This window comes from Montipora capricornis, chromosome 6 (assembly GCF_036669925.1).
Source record: "Montipora capricornis isolate CH-2021 chromosome 6, ASM3666992v2, whole genome shotgun sequence".
Classification (NCBI taxonomy): domain Eukaryota; kingdom Metazoa; phylum Cnidaria; class Anthozoa; order Scleractinia; family Acroporidae; genus Montipora; species Montipora capricornis.
Window position 1 is genome coordinate 72,364,048 of NC_090888.1, and position 15,000 is coordinate 72,379,047.

Genomic DNA, 15,000 nt, shown 5'->3' on the forward strand with positions numbered 1-15,000 from the left:
TCACAAGGGTAAAAAAAACATGGAGTCAGGTTCTTCATTTAAGAATCCCTGATCGACAGTTTTGAATTGCACGAACCTCGAGGGAAAGTAGCTATCAATAATCTTACAATCGGATAATGCGAGGAAGCTGACTTGCAAAGGATAGAAAATGGCCACGAATGAAGACTACATACCCTTGGAAGGTAAACTTGATTTTCACAATAGTGATGTACCCGTACTTTGACTGAAGTTAATGACCGCCATTTGCCACAATTGTTAAGTGACTTTGCGGTCGAATTGGTGTGAAATCACGCTGAACTCTGATCTCGAAATGATCGGTTTTGTAAAGCACTGCTTAATCATTCCATTCTCGCTGATTCCCGGATTTTGTTATGCTGTTTCCTACGTTTATTTGATATTCACCTCTATGTGTCTCACTCCCAAACTTGGAAGGTTTTACCACAAAAGGTCGATGTGCTTCCAATTGAGATGTAATTGCTATACACCCTAATCTTATGATATTTTTTTCTTATGGAGGCAAAAAAATTGACATTGAAGATGATAATTATGAATCCGCCAGATTCAGTAGCCATCTTACTAAAGGACCTCAGCAAAGTTTAGTAGTCTTTACCTCGAACATTTTAATGGTGCCAATATATATATAGAACATGGGAAAAAATGGCGCTTTTGTCCGTTCGGGATTAATCGAGCATTTAATAAAGTCCATTTATTCTGCTCGCCATCATGGACAGAAAGTATTGTTCTAGACGACTGAAACAGTGACCTCTGACTGTAAATGTTTGCCACGGTTTTCAATACATTCCATACCATGCAGCTCAACCCACGACCCCTCAACAAACAAGGATTCGATTATTGGTTTTTATGTTCTCTTCGACTTTTAATCAAACGAACTATGAAAAGAAAAGATAAGATGTTATGATTCATAGTATTTCATATTGTTACAAACTGAGCAGAATTATATTTTAAATTAATGACAAAACAAATGAATTTGAATATTTTTATCATTATTTATTGCACCGTAGAGCAACATCGAAATAAAGTTTAAGTGAATATTTCAAAACCACACATTCATTGAAAACAAGTGAACTATTTAAAGGATTTCGACTAATGTTTTTGACGTTAAGCGTATAAAATAAATTATCATAAATTAAGATAATTATGTTGTCGCGTGCATTCAGGTCCAAAAACAAAATCCTTCCATAAGACATTAAAAATTTGGGTTTTTATGTTTATACTGGTTTGGTTTGACTGCATTAAACATTCAGCGGGGAAACGGAGATCGAACCAGGGACTCGCGGCCACAAAAATACGAGATGCGTAGGACTCTCCGATAGTTTCCGTAATTAATTTTAATCACAATTGTTAAGCTTTGCGGTCGAGTTGGTGCGATATCACGCTAAAGGGAGAAGTGAGATGGTTGGTTTTCATTCTGTGCATGAGCCTAGCCTCTGACCCTTTTTCTGATCTAGTGTGTGTGTTTCTAATTATTACCTCGTTGCACTGGAAATAAGTCGCACTCCGTAAACTCCACGTATACTACATATCTTATGAGTGCCTTTCTTTCTGTGTGTTCAGTCACATTGCTTTATGGGCGATGAGGTTGCATACATGCGAGAACGAATATTTAACAATTAGTTCGCTGAGGGCGATTTGAATATCGATGACTAAAAACCGAGACAAAGTTGAGGTTTTATCGACTCAGTTTTTAGTCATCGATATTCACCTAGCCTGAAGTGAATAATTGTTTTATAATAATTACATAGGTGATTATTTGAAAAATATGCATTTTCTTTAAAACAATTTATTTCTTCGTCTGTCACCTCGAATGAAAAAAACCGCTTAGGCGATCATCGCGTATTATTATATGGCTACAATAGTACGCGCGCTCTGATTGGCTCCTGAGCGGGCAAGATTTTCTTGTAATCACCGGACATGAAAATTTTTCTCGGCTCGACGGCTCTTTTGAGTTGAGAGAACTGAAGCTATGAGCGAGTGGACGAAAACAACAAAAAATATGGACAAAGTACAACTATATTTTCAATAATTGAAAGAAAAACTAGCATACAGATATTTCTTTAGTATGAGCGACGAAGAGAGCCACAGCGAGAGCGAGTTTTATCATCCAAAGGACAAACTGAACAGGCCAAACTGACCAAAAAAAAGGCCATATAATAAATAACTTATTAACCTCGTCCGTTCGGTCATTACAGGGAAATCTCAGACCTCGGCCTTGATGATTGACCTGGCTATCGCTCGGTCAATACATCAAGGCCTCGGTCTGAGATTTCCCTGTAATGACCTCACTCTCGGTTAACAAGTGGTATATAATCACCTCAAGTGCAACAAATGATCGCCGAGAATTTTCAGTACTGATCGCCTATGTAATTATAAGTCCAATCTGTATACGTTCGTAGAAGTTTCTGGTCTTTGTTTCTCTCCGCAGCCGGCCAGATAAAAAGGCACAAGAGAATCTGCACTAAATGGATCAACGTGCAGCTGGCTAAGGTATAGACATACCTGGTTTAACTTGACGTTTAATGATTCAGGTGAAGGGGCTTGTTGCATTCATTGAAGGGTTCATTCCGTCATTCTTCCGCCACCCTTGTGGTGTGAACGCTCCAGGACAATAGAGAGACCTAGCGGCGCGTTTAATCACGGGAAACGTCAAACGGCAGGCTGCTATTTGTCATATGTAAATTATCTTATCCCTCCCTCCCTCTCCCCCTCCCTCCCCCCCCCCCCCGTTTCCTCTCTCTCTCTCTCTCTCCTTGTAGAGGATTTGAGTCCGACATGTCAGTATAGATAACACTAGAGAAATTAGCTAGAAATCAAAGAAGTTCCCTGATTTTTGGCAAAACGTAAATTTCTGTCTGATGTTTCTTGTTAATGCATAGCCGCTCCCAGATCCCCCATATCGATTGCTGAATCTCTCGAAATAGTTTCCGAGAAAGTCAGTTCGCAAGAATAGACACTTCTAGAAGGATGCTGGAGAAAAAAAATTCAGATGAGCTCACCCACTTTTAGACTCATTGAAGAAACGATGTCACGTTTAAACGGGTCTCAATCCGAACTTACGAAACTTCGGACTTTAACCTCCTTGGTCTACGAAAATGAAACTACCGTTATTTTCACTGTTTCAGCCTGATGCATTTTTTCAAGTCCTTAATATATTCTTTTGACATAACCGAGAACACTTCGAATACATGATCAATTCAAAATACATTTTAAATAATCGTCTTTTTGATGGGCAAAATGGTTACTTAATGCATCAAATCAACCCGCAAACCGTTTTACAATTGTTCTATCTTGTAGGCAAATTTCCTACCTTGTGGCATACTAGTCTGATATTATGAAATTCTTGATCCAATCTAATAGGCGAACCCTCGCATCGAAGTTACGGATTTTGTTGGTGAATTGAGAGATGGCCTGGTGCTCATTTCGCTTCTCGAAGTGCTTCTTGGGGTTCACGTGACCAGGGCTGAGCCATGCAGTAAGCGAATTAACCAAATTAGGAATGTGCAAGAGGTCATGCGCCTTCTACTACATTACAATGTTAGTTTAGTAAGTAATGTCCGGTAAACTACCCTGCGGTAGGCGTTCCTTTTTGAGGGGGCAAAAGAGACAGAGGGACTATGAAAAGGCAAAATTGACTTTTTTTTTTCAAACAGCTCAACCCCAAGAAATGAAACGTCTGATCGCAGGTTATCCAGTTAATTGTATTATTTTGTACTACAAGATGAAGTGAGCCTGATGAAGGCAAAAAGGAAGTTGTCCTCCAACTTTGTATGTAGCTTTGTATTCGCCCCTTAATTGACAGTTACCCAATGACTCACATCTTGTTTACTGTCAAAATAAATTATTTCTACGTAGATTGCGAGCGGTCTCTCTTTTGCTCGAAAGTCCGACCTAGAACGTCGCTTTCGATCACTTGTTTTCGATTGCTTTGCGTTCTCTGTGTCGAGCAAAAGGGAGAAATGCTCGCTTGATGTAACGTTTGGGTGTAAGCTTTGGAAATAGCATCTCTTCGGATTTTTCCCCTGAAAATGAAAACTTTAAAGAAACTAAAGGACTCGAAACTCAACGCCGCCGAATTTACGAGCTGACCTTTTCATGCAAAGCTTGAATATTTTAGTTTTAATTCAAATTTGAGAAAATTTTAATGGTTATGATTACAATCGAAACTCTCTTTGCCCTTGGCACGTTGAAAAGCTCCAACTCCTTTGCTACGGGTGACGTTCACCATTAAAACAACAGCTTTATTCGTAGCCGACAATTTACAAGTGATAACATGAGAGAGATTGTATGAAATATGGAGAGAGTAGAGGCTGCCCATAATAAGCGTACGTATATAGAGGGCTAAAAAGATAGGAAAGCCAATTGATTAGGGTCAGGTACCACACCGTTACACACGGGTGCGCGACTACACAACTTGAAACACGAAATCAGCAAAAGATCTAGAAGGCTAAGGATGCCAGAACTAAACAAAGAAAAGCCAAAAAATATAATGTTTATAAATTCTACGAATCGAATCGACTTAAGCTTTTCCTTAAGATTTTTACGTGGAGGATCTTGATCTTATCACTTACATTATTCCTTGAAACCTTAAGATGAAATTTGCATATTTTGTTCTCGCTTTTGGAATAGTATGTCATTCTGCAAGAAAAGTTAAACCTAGTGTTAAAGCTATGTGCCTAACAAGCACTGTTCATGGCTCTTCTGGGGGCTGTTTAATGCAAGCAATATTGATTGTTGCAAAATTATTTTGCAATTAATATTGGATTTTATGACACCAGGTTAAACCAACAGGCATAATCGCCAGTGAAATTACAGCGGGAGACGAAAAAGCTATTCTCGTCTTGGTGTGGAGCATTATTCTGCGTTTTCAGGTAAATCATGCAAGACTTACATTTTGTTCACTCATTGAATGGTGGGCTTTTACGTTCTTTCTATTGCAGGGTCTTCATTCAATGCGATAAATTTTGTTCTCGGAATAAAACTCATGATCCTAGATCTATGATGATTTTGACTTATAATTCGTCAACAAGGTCATTTGAATTGGCACCATAAATATCAGCAAGATTGTTATGATGATCAACTCTTTCTGGCTAACTTGCACCTCACTCGCAGATTTGGTTTCAATACTACTCTTTTGTGTCTTTTTCAGTTGCTCATGCATGCGCAAGTTTTTTCGGTGGTTTTCAATGTTATATTTAACATTATTATATGGCTCTGTGTCACGAGGACTGGGAACTACAAAACTCACGAATTTGATTGGCTAAAATCGATATTGACCGCGGTCTAGATTTTCCCATCTAGACCGGCATCTAGACGGGTAATGTTTTGGGGTGAAAAGATGCAAACTAAAATGCAAAAATATTGAGTATTTTCTTCTACCAATATTTATTTATGGAAGTGCCAAACAGCATGATGACAAAAGAGAGGATGACGAGCAAACTTTGACAGAATTAAGTTCAGCTCATCGCCGTTCGCAAACAAAATGTCAGTTAGTACAAACCAGTTACATTAAACCAATTAAATTGTTCTTGTAAACTTCTTATTAACCGAGCTAGGTCGGTCTGTATGGGAGAATCTTGACCTCGATCGCTGGTACAGACCTCACTGCGTTCGGTCTGTACTGGCGACCTCGGTCAAGATTCTCCCAAACAGACCTCCCGCTCGGTTAATAAGAACTAAATAAAACCATTCACTCTTTCGAATGTCGTGCTAATCGCCTCACGTTTTGTCCAGATAAACGAAGCCATCAAACCGGATCCTGAAGATTTCAGTGTGGACAAAAAGTTGATTGCCTGGTGTCAGGGGCAGATAAAAGGGTATTGAGTCATTTTGACCATCTTAAAAGTGTGATAATGGATTGATTGATTGATTGATTGATTGATTGATTGATTGATTGATTGATTGACATTCTTCTAATTCAGATTTGTTTCTGATTCCTTGACAGAAACAGTAAGAATAGAGATGTTTCTGATCTAACAAGCAGCTGGGCGGATGGCTTACTGCTAAATTTGATTCTCCACTCCTTCAAGTAAGCTAAGCCAACTGTTGATCGAGAAGGTGCTAGAAGTAAAATAAAATGAAAACTGTTATTGTTTTAGGTGAAAAGATCATGCTGTGCAATTACGTGAAGTTTATGCTTCGAGTGGTAAAATAAAAACGCGCAAGGAAATCGACACTTGAAATGAAAGTTAAAAAGGTCATCGCAGGCTCTACATATAATTTGAAAGAAACTTATGTGAAAGCGACCAAGCCATAAAACCTCTAGTCCCCCAGGGAAGCAAGAGCTGTGCCCATTTGTTGACATCAAGGCAAGTTAAAATTACGTTTAAACTAGCGATCAGTTGGGAAGTGCCTTACTCTTGGACTCGTGGATAAAACTGATTCTGCAGCGACGTCATATCAGCCTGAACTAATGCAATATTTTAGTTCCGTTACTGCCGGTCTGATCATGATATTCTGGCCACCATTGTTCTTGCAATTAAAAGTTAAAGGTTCTACCATCTGTCCCTCTTCATCATGAACGGCGTTAATAATTTTGTCGCTGAACAAGACATTCTGCCGTTGACATCTCGACTAAATTAACATAATATAATGTAAAAATCCGGTAGGGCCGGGGGTGCATGTGGCTGTTATCATTGCTGATCTTATTCCGTTCTTGAGTAGTAGCTCCATTTCTTCTCGACTCGAGGAACGGTAACTGACTGTATGTTGGGAAACGAATGAGTCTAAAACACCTTTTCTGGGTACGCTCCACCTCGTCTTTCCAGTAGGAAGGAATTCCTTCCAATACAGGAGCACATATTCCAAGATGGGTCTTATTAGGGTGGTATAGATACTGAGGCCAATGTCTGTAGGTAATCGCGCTCTTCTGCACTCTCGTAGGGAGAATATCCGCTTCGAAAATTTTTTGGTAGTGTTCTCATCATGCGCGTTCTATTTAAGATCATCTTGAAACCAAACTCCTAACAGCTTGAAATGATGAACTCTCTCGACGGTAGTTGATCCGATTTGGAGCATTGGGGGTTCTGAAGTTTGACGAAAGTTGATCCGCGTGTCTTTATCCTTGAGTTCTTTGAGTTGATCGCCATCTTGTTATCGTCCACCCATGCACACACAGAATCCAGTACAGCATATGGCTGATGTCATCAGGTTGTATGCACGAGTAGATGGTGTAATCGTCAGCGTACTTACATGTCCTTACGTTGGTTTCAATGTTGTTTTCAAGATCGTCAATGTAGATGTTAAAAATCCTGGATCGGTGAAATGACTTGGATATCCACATCTTTTATCTTTCAGTCCTTCTTTGGTTGAAATCGAGGCGATCTGTTTAATGGGCGTGAATAAACGCCTTACGCATGCTCTTGACCTGGCAAGTGCAACCTATGACGTGCCGTCTCTATTTAAGGCTGAAGGTAAACATTACATGAGCAAGATCGACAAAGTCATAGGAAGACTACAACAAAAAATCTTTATTGAAATAACCCAACTGATGCAGCTTAATTCTTATCATAATAGCGAGTTTGATCTTGATTACGAAAATAAATTCGGAAAACCTATATTTGCAAATTTCAAAAGGGTTAAGTTAAACAATTGCCATACTCATTCATGATTTGTTTGCCCTCTTGACGGAGGGATCCAAATTGAAAAGATGATTGTGTGGACTGTTTTATTGTTTAAATAAATGCTTTTGCATGTCCCCCTCCTATATTGACAAAAACTAACTCTGCTAAGAAAACATTATGTTTTACATTATTTTTATTTTTAGTCAATTTTACATCGATCTCACTGGTAACCCCGCCCCATCTGACTTTTATTGTCCAGATTTCAACACCGATATACCGGATAAGAGGGTGATCACATTGTTCCTATCGTATTTATACCTGTATCAAGTTTCCAGATCTGGAGAGAGAACTATTGTGACAACTGAGAAGGAAGAGGCAATACAACCCACACTGAAGGTTAGTTTGGCAATAAATCACCTCACAACAAACTTACAACTCAATATTACTTGTTCAATACAATGCAATTTCATGATCGCCGCGGAATTCTGTGGAAACCTGGCTACAATATATTAGAGACACCAAATAAGACGCCGTGACACTGCTATCAAGTATTCTGAGTGCGTTTTGAATTCTTTAATTCCTGCCCTCGTTAGTTTCCACCCTCTAAAAGTCTTTTCAATTTTCAAACACGTTGTTAGAACTCTTTCTGCCTTCAGGTGCTTATTTTTCTAAGATCAAAATCTTTGCAGTCAAGTCAATGTTCCTCAGCCAAGATTATTTTCAGGTTCCGATAAGTGTTTCTTTTAATCTGTTGATGTGTAGTTACACCGAATCAATTGCAGGAATTACGAGGTTATGTGTGTCAGAAATCAATGTTCTACTTTTTATGCGTCACTTGTGTGTCTCTTAAACAAATAGAAAGAAGTTTATTTAATTAATTTCGCCTTGCACGCTGTCATCAATAAGACTTCTCTGGAGTATTTCAATTCGTATTCTAGGTTGAATATGAATTGAAGACAATAACGTCACATCAGCAAACATCGCAATCATCAAGCACCACTCAGCATGATCAGTTTCAATCCATCACCACCTACACCCGTGACCAAAAGAGCAATGACGTATTTCATGACGCCACATCCGTCAAAGACGCTGGAGAAGACAGAATACTTCATATTTCCGGTTTTCCACAAAGCATTCATATTCAAGAGGTGAAAGTAACGTAGATACTGAAAAACGATCCTACACAGAGTAATACTGCAGATTTTTAATTGGTCAAAGACGTATAACAGATTATATAAGTAGAGTTTATCGTTCAACAATAGTTTTAATGTGGCTCAAACCAGTTTCAAACCAGTTTCAACTGTCTTTAGAACGATTGGCGCTGCAACAATGTATCACGTAATAGCAATGTTATGGTACCATATGAAACAACAGAAATTGATTTTATCAAACGAGTTAATAAAGGTCGAATAACCACCATGAAAGATTTGGAAAGCTGACGTTTCGAGCGTTAGCCCTTCGTCGGAGCGAATAGGGGAATTGTGGTTGTTGTAGGTTTATATGTGTGCGAAGGAGCTTTGCTAGTGGTGGAAACAGGATGACGTGAATTTGTGAAAATATTAATGGAATGAGAGGCGTTCATCGATTCCGTGTGGATAGAGTGTGTCCAGTTGAAAAATACATTTTTGTTCGAGATTTTTACGGCTCACCAAACAAGGTGAGGTCATAATTGTAATAATAGGTTACCTTGGCTACATATGATGCCAAGTCTGGGAATCGAACCCGGGCCACATTGGTGGGAAGCGAGTGCTCTTACCACTGCGCCATCCCTGCAAGGGATAAGGGATAAGGAGCGGTTTCTTGCCGAGCATGTGCAAAGTACGTTGAAACTTAACGTTTAAGCATTGACCTAGAAACGTCGAGTACATAAGGGCATTCTTTACCACTGATTGAAAAACATAAATTTAAACTGAAACACTGATTAGTAAATCATTCACACAAACACGGCGCAACATCAAGACAATTCACCTACTCGTTCTTATTTTCCAATAATGGCGACCAGTTACTACATTTCTTCCAACTTTAGTGATTTAACCTTTCTGTTTTCAGAAACGAGCTCTTGTGGTGTCACCATTTCGAATACCCAACCCACTTTCATCGAGAAGTTCAAGTTTATCGGATACTTTTAGTCCAATATTTTCAACATCGAAAGAATCAGACGGAGATAAGGTATCCAATAATAAATCAGCATGCTCTGTGGATGCATAGAAATATTCTCGTTTGCATTTCTTGTCTTTGTTGCTTCTGGTTTTCGCGTAATAATAGTTTTGCTTTGCTTTTCTTACTTGTTTGTGCTGCCCGCGATTGCTGTAGGATGGCGTTTTTGTTCAATTAAAAGCAGCAAATTCACATCTGAAGATATCACACACTGAGAGATGGAGATTTGTGACAATAGGGAGCTTACGAAACGACGACGCCGACGGCAACGACGACGCTACAAAACAATAGGTTTAGTGAGCAAAAAAAATGGCTCTGCACGCTCTGCACGTGCGCTTTACATTTTGGTACATTTATTTGCCGTCATCTCCTAAATGACGACGTGAAATGACCAAATTCAAGGTTCTGTGGAGGGCGTTAGCACATGACGATGAATTTTCAGTTCTCTTTCTACGCTTCCAACCGACTCATACCAGTTTAATTCCCCGACAGTTACTACACATTTTTGACGCGAAACGACATGAAATAGTTTCGTAGTGATATGAATAACGCGAACTCGTATTTTTAGATGAAGTCCTCGAAGCCGTCGTCGTCCTCGTTTCGTAAGCTCCCTAATTAGTGTTTTAACAAGACGCAGGGTGCACATTTATTATTTTTTACATTTCTGGATTAATCTAGAACGATTTTTAATCTAGCGCGATGCAATGACGCAAGTAATCCAATGAGTTAACAATCACAGAAAGCAAATTAAGCTCTTCATGAGTCGGGGCTAAGATTCGAATAATTCACCCGAAGTGCAGGTTTTCCTTCTTTTGGCTTTGAATAGATGAGAAGTGACACGAGGATTTTTAAACGACTTTTAAAAGACTCGGCTGAAAATGACAGTTCTAATGGCAATTGCAAGTGATAATAGTTACTTATAAACTAAAAATCCAAAGACTATCCTGGTCGGTACCATCTTTTTTTATTTAAAGGACGAGGAAGATAAAGTCCCAACGTTCACGCTACATCCTCTGATATAGAGGGAAATACCAGTATCATGTATTTATTAGGGAGTTTAAGAAACCACGACGGCTACGGCGACGAAAACTTCACTTCAAAATACAAGTTTGAGCTATTCTAAGTATTTCATGACTATTTCATCTTGTTTATATTATTCAATATGGGCGAAATATCCTAAAACTGGATTGGTACGGACAGATTTTAAGTAAAGAGTGAGACTGAAAGATTCAAGGTAGTTTGTCCACGTTGTCGTCAAAGCCATAAATGTGGTCATTTCACGTAGTAGTTTTGACGAGTACGGCTGAGAAATGTTCAAAAATGCGTGCCGCACGTGCAGCACGATCATTTAAGTTCTTTCAACCAATAACATTCTTGCTTTATGGAGTTGTCGTTGCCGTAGCCGTCGTCGTTTCTTAAACTCCCTAGGACGGCCCGAGGTCATGGCGTGCGGACCGAGCGCATTGAGACGACGGTCTTGTTTGCTCATAGACGGTCACGATGGTATTCACAGATGCTAAACCTTACCGTCAGTATCCAGAGCATAAAATGACTGAGACCTGAGCCCTTTTTAGTAAATACGACACTTCTTTGTATTTTTGCACCGGATAACTTTTCGGTCTGTTTTTAGGCTCAAGAATTTCCGTCAGAAAGAGAAACAAGTCTAACGATGAAAGAAGTAAATGACAATGAAGATGACGACAGCGAAGAATTTTCGGAGGACAAGAAAGAAGACAAGCAAAACAAAGAAGATAAAACACGAGTATGTGGGATACAGCAGTTTTCATTTGAATGTCGTAAAGCCCAAATAAGTCGATCTTGACCCAATGTAAACAATCGCCGCTTTGTGCAGAAAACGCGTGAAGCATGTTTTGCCTGTCATTGGCCGTAACACGCTCACTCAAGGTCTCATGCATCACTTTTCTGCTCTTTGAACATCCTGTCGTTGTTTGACAGACATAAAAATGATCTTTGCCGATGTACCGGCTCAAAATATTTTCAACCATGATAAAATAAGTAATGTACCCACCAAGGGTAGGAATATAGGGTAAATCCCCTGCAGATTATATATCACTCGCAAACGATTTATTAAACGAGAGGGGAAATGAGCTGCGGCAAGAGAGAAATATGTCATAAAAAGCTGTCATCTTTGTCCCGCACTGCCTTCTGAAGTATCTCAAAAGCAGCGAGGTTTAACAGAAGAGGTAAGATGCTCTTGTACGGTATCCAGAGATCCTGTACAAGGCCTCTTTCATTTGGGCCCTTGGGCAACACATGTGCTCGTGTTCCAATACATATCATAAGAAAGGCAGTCCCTTACGAGCACTCACGGGGTTAAGTTTATCGTGGGGGAAGAAAAAATGTCTTGTACCGTGAATGTAATAATCTTTTTTCAGTCACGAATTATCGTTCATAATCGTGTTTTAACGAATTTCTCAGGTCGTACATTTGTCTAGGCGAGTACAACAAACTTGATGATAAAGATACCTCTGTTAGGTTGCGAAAATTAAATTTGTCATGTTGATTTATCCAAGAGTTTGTTGATATCGACTGAAAAGAACACAGAACTATCTGATGAGCCAAATGAAACTGATTCAGTTACTGAGGAGGATATTGCAAAGGATGAGGAAGATAATGGCCCAGTTCAATATTTTCAATCTCACACAAACGGTTCCTCCCATTCAAGGTTAGTAAAGTGCAGCAGTAAGTCCTCAAGCAAAAACACGAAATTTGCTTATTTCTTTTTTCGCATTTCAATGCATGCCAACTTACTTTCATTGTAATCCGTCCGAGAAAATTATTTTAGTTTTTCCCTCTTTTTTGTTTTCTATACTAATTCATATGATAGTTAATGATGATTTGTCGTGCGTATAAGCGCTTGGTTTCATTTATAGCCTTTAAATAAAAAAATAGCGCTATGAAAGAAAGACTTTTCGACCTCTTCGAGGTCATTTTCAAGGTATTATAGTAAAATCTAAAAAAAATGAAGAATAACATACACATTTAAGCTAGTCTTCTGCTTTTGTTGTTGTTGTTGTTGTTGTTGTTGTCACGGTTTCACAAATTTCGAGAGATTTTTTGGTACAGGTAATTCCCAACATAGTATGAATGACCAAGCCAGTCTATTAATCAGATATATTTTATCTTCTTTTACCTCCAAAAGCTCTCCCGATTGCATGAATTATCTGAGGCAGGAGCTTGACGCTGTGGATCAGAGTTTGTTTGAACTGGAACACAGCTTAAAACACTCAGACAAAGATCTGATGGACTTAAACACTACTAAGAGTGCTTTGGATCATCACAAAGTAAATTTATTAACGAATGATGTTCTTTTATGCCAAAACAACAAATAGTACCTATGCATGTTACGGGCTTAGCGCCAGTGAATATGTTAGTATCATAGGAGGTAGTGAGGCCTGGTTGGTAGGGCACTTACCTTTAAGATCCGGAGATCACGGGTTCAAGACCCGTTCTGACCACTGTTGTATTTTATCCCGGTAGTACTTCTCGGCTGCATTTGTAAATAGCTAACTGGTTTGCCTCTGGCCGGTTGCGATTTTTAAACGAAGTTGTCGTTCCGTTTTGTTCGTTTCATTTGCCTTGAAAAGGCCCCTCGAGGAGTGGTCACTATTTAACAATTAGACCCGTGGCCCTTAAGGGCGAACGGTCTAATTGTTTTAGTATCACCCAACTAGTCGGACAGAAAAGGCAATAATAAAGTTAGCAAATGCAAGTTGAAAATATATTTATTTGGGAATAAAACGAAAAAAAGCGTCACGCTTTTCGCTACTCGATGACTATTACTAATAGTCCTCTAGTACTGTAGCCAATCAAAATGCAGCATTTGCATTAGTCGACTAGTTGGGTGATACTAAATATATGTATCTCCATTTGCAGTCACATAAAATGAGATTCAGGGCCAAAAAGTAAATTCTAACGGGATTGGCGGTGACACAAACAAGACAATACCTTTTGGTCCTATTCAAATGCAACATAGGATTCACTGTGCTGCTCGTGTAATGTTCACATAATAAAATAAACTTTTCCTCATTTAGGAAGTGCTCTTTCAGTTGGAATCTGTCGAATCCAAATTATATGATATCCTGGAGGAAGGAAAGGGGTTAATTACTGAGAAACAGTTTGACAAGCCACAGGAAGATTACTTCAACGACACAATGGATGCCACAGAGGCCAAACTGAAAAGGCTTGAGGCAAATATTAACACAGAATACGACAGGTGCGACTCATTCTTCCCTGACCATAGCATAATCTTCGTTGATGTGCACTTGAATGCTTAAACTCGCTCTTTTCGCTCCTTCCACAGATTGTTTGACCTTTATATAATTTTACTCAATCAACACTTGGAGCGGATGAATGATTGGCTGCTGCGTGCAGAGTCCCGGATGGCACTTGACGACGTCATAGAGCCAACACACAAGGGCGTAAGGCAACAAGTCGCCGATCATCAGGTTTGCGGTCTGCGGTTTATTTTTAAAAGAGATCGGATTTCTCCAATTTCTCAGCATTTTTCATACACTGTACAAGAAAGAGTTAGTTTCTAAACAAAGTGCTGTTTTGCGTAGGTGGGGAGTAAAACCCCAAGAATTTGCTTTTATCAAAAGTTTTAATTAATTGATAAAGGTAAGCTAACCATCGTAAGAAAGATTTTCGAGCTAACTTTTCGAGACCTAGCACTTCGTCAAAGCAAATTGAGGAATTGAGGGAGGGGTGTTAGTGGGTAATAGAGTGTTTTCACGTGATGTCACGGCGGCCATGTTGGTGTCCCCAAACAAAAACGGCGGCCATGTTGGTGTCCCCAAACAAAAACGGCGGCCATGTTGGTGTCCCCAAACAAAAACGGCGGCCATGTTGGTGTCTCCAAACAAAAACGGCGGCCATGTTGGTGTCCCCAACTAAAGCTCCGGGAATTGAGCTCCATTATCATTTCAAAGCTTTACCATTAGTGTAACCATGGTGATAAGAACACACGAAAAGTAAATTAATTGAATGAAAAGCGTGATTCCGTAACGCTCGAAACGTCAGCTCGAAAATCTTTCTTACCGTGGTTAATTTGCCTTTATCAAGTCGATTAATAAAACCAAATTTTCGTGCTCATACACTGATTCGGAATCTTTAAAACTCTTTCGTTCATTTTCTTAATTCTTGCCCAATTTCGCCATCTTACAAAAAAGCAACCTCTTTTGAGAACGTTCATTCGCGGCAACCTTCTTTTTGGTCAAATATTTAAAAAAAAAACATACCGCTA

The 15,000-nt window shown here is 39.2% G+C and overlaps 1 protein-coding gene across 3 annotated transcripts in view; it reads left to right on the top strand.

The window, feature by feature from the left end:
* The window catches only part of LOC138054459 (dystrophin-like), a 20,872-nt gene that overhangs the window by 115 nt on the left and 5,757 nt on the right, over positions 1 to 15,000 (top strand). For 2 of the 3 annotated variants that reach the window (XM_068900900.1, XM_068900902.1), the window contains exons 1-15: positions 1 to 182; positions 2,444 to 2,505; positions 3,376 to 3,552; positions 4,794 to 4,886; positions 5,749 to 5,831; positions 5,960 to 6,043; positions 7,312 to 7,427; positions 7,837 to 7,973; positions 8,516 to 8,725; positions 9,627 to 9,746; positions 11,365 to 11,496; positions 12,269 to 12,420; positions 12,898 to 13,039; positions 13,790 to 13,971; positions 14,059 to 14,203. The exon at positions 1 to 182 is cut by the window's left edge and continues 115 nt beyond it. In XM_068900900.1, the coding sequence (XP_068757001.1) occupies positions 149 to 182; positions 2,444 to 2,505; positions 3,376 to 3,552; positions 4,794 to 4,886; positions 5,749 to 5,831; positions 5,960 to 6,043; positions 7,312 to 7,427; positions 7,837 to 7,973; positions 8,516 to 8,725; positions 9,627 to 9,746; positions 11,365 to 11,496; positions 12,269 to 12,420; positions 12,898 to 13,039; positions 13,790 to 13,971; positions 14,059 to 14,203 (1,869 nt within the window). In that variant the 5' untranslated portion in view covers positions 1 to 148. Of the gene's footprint in view, positions 183 to 2,443; positions 2,506 to 3,375; positions 3,562 to 4,793; positions 4,887 to 5,748; positions 5,832 to 5,959; positions 6,044 to 7,311; positions 7,428 to 7,836; positions 7,974 to 8,515; positions 8,726 to 9,626; positions 9,747 to 11,364; positions 11,497 to 12,268; positions 12,421 to 12,897; positions 13,040 to 13,789; positions 13,972 to 14,058; positions 14,204 to 15,000 lie in introns of all 3 variants that reach the window. The other variant, XM_068900901.1, reaches the window with a different exon arrangement.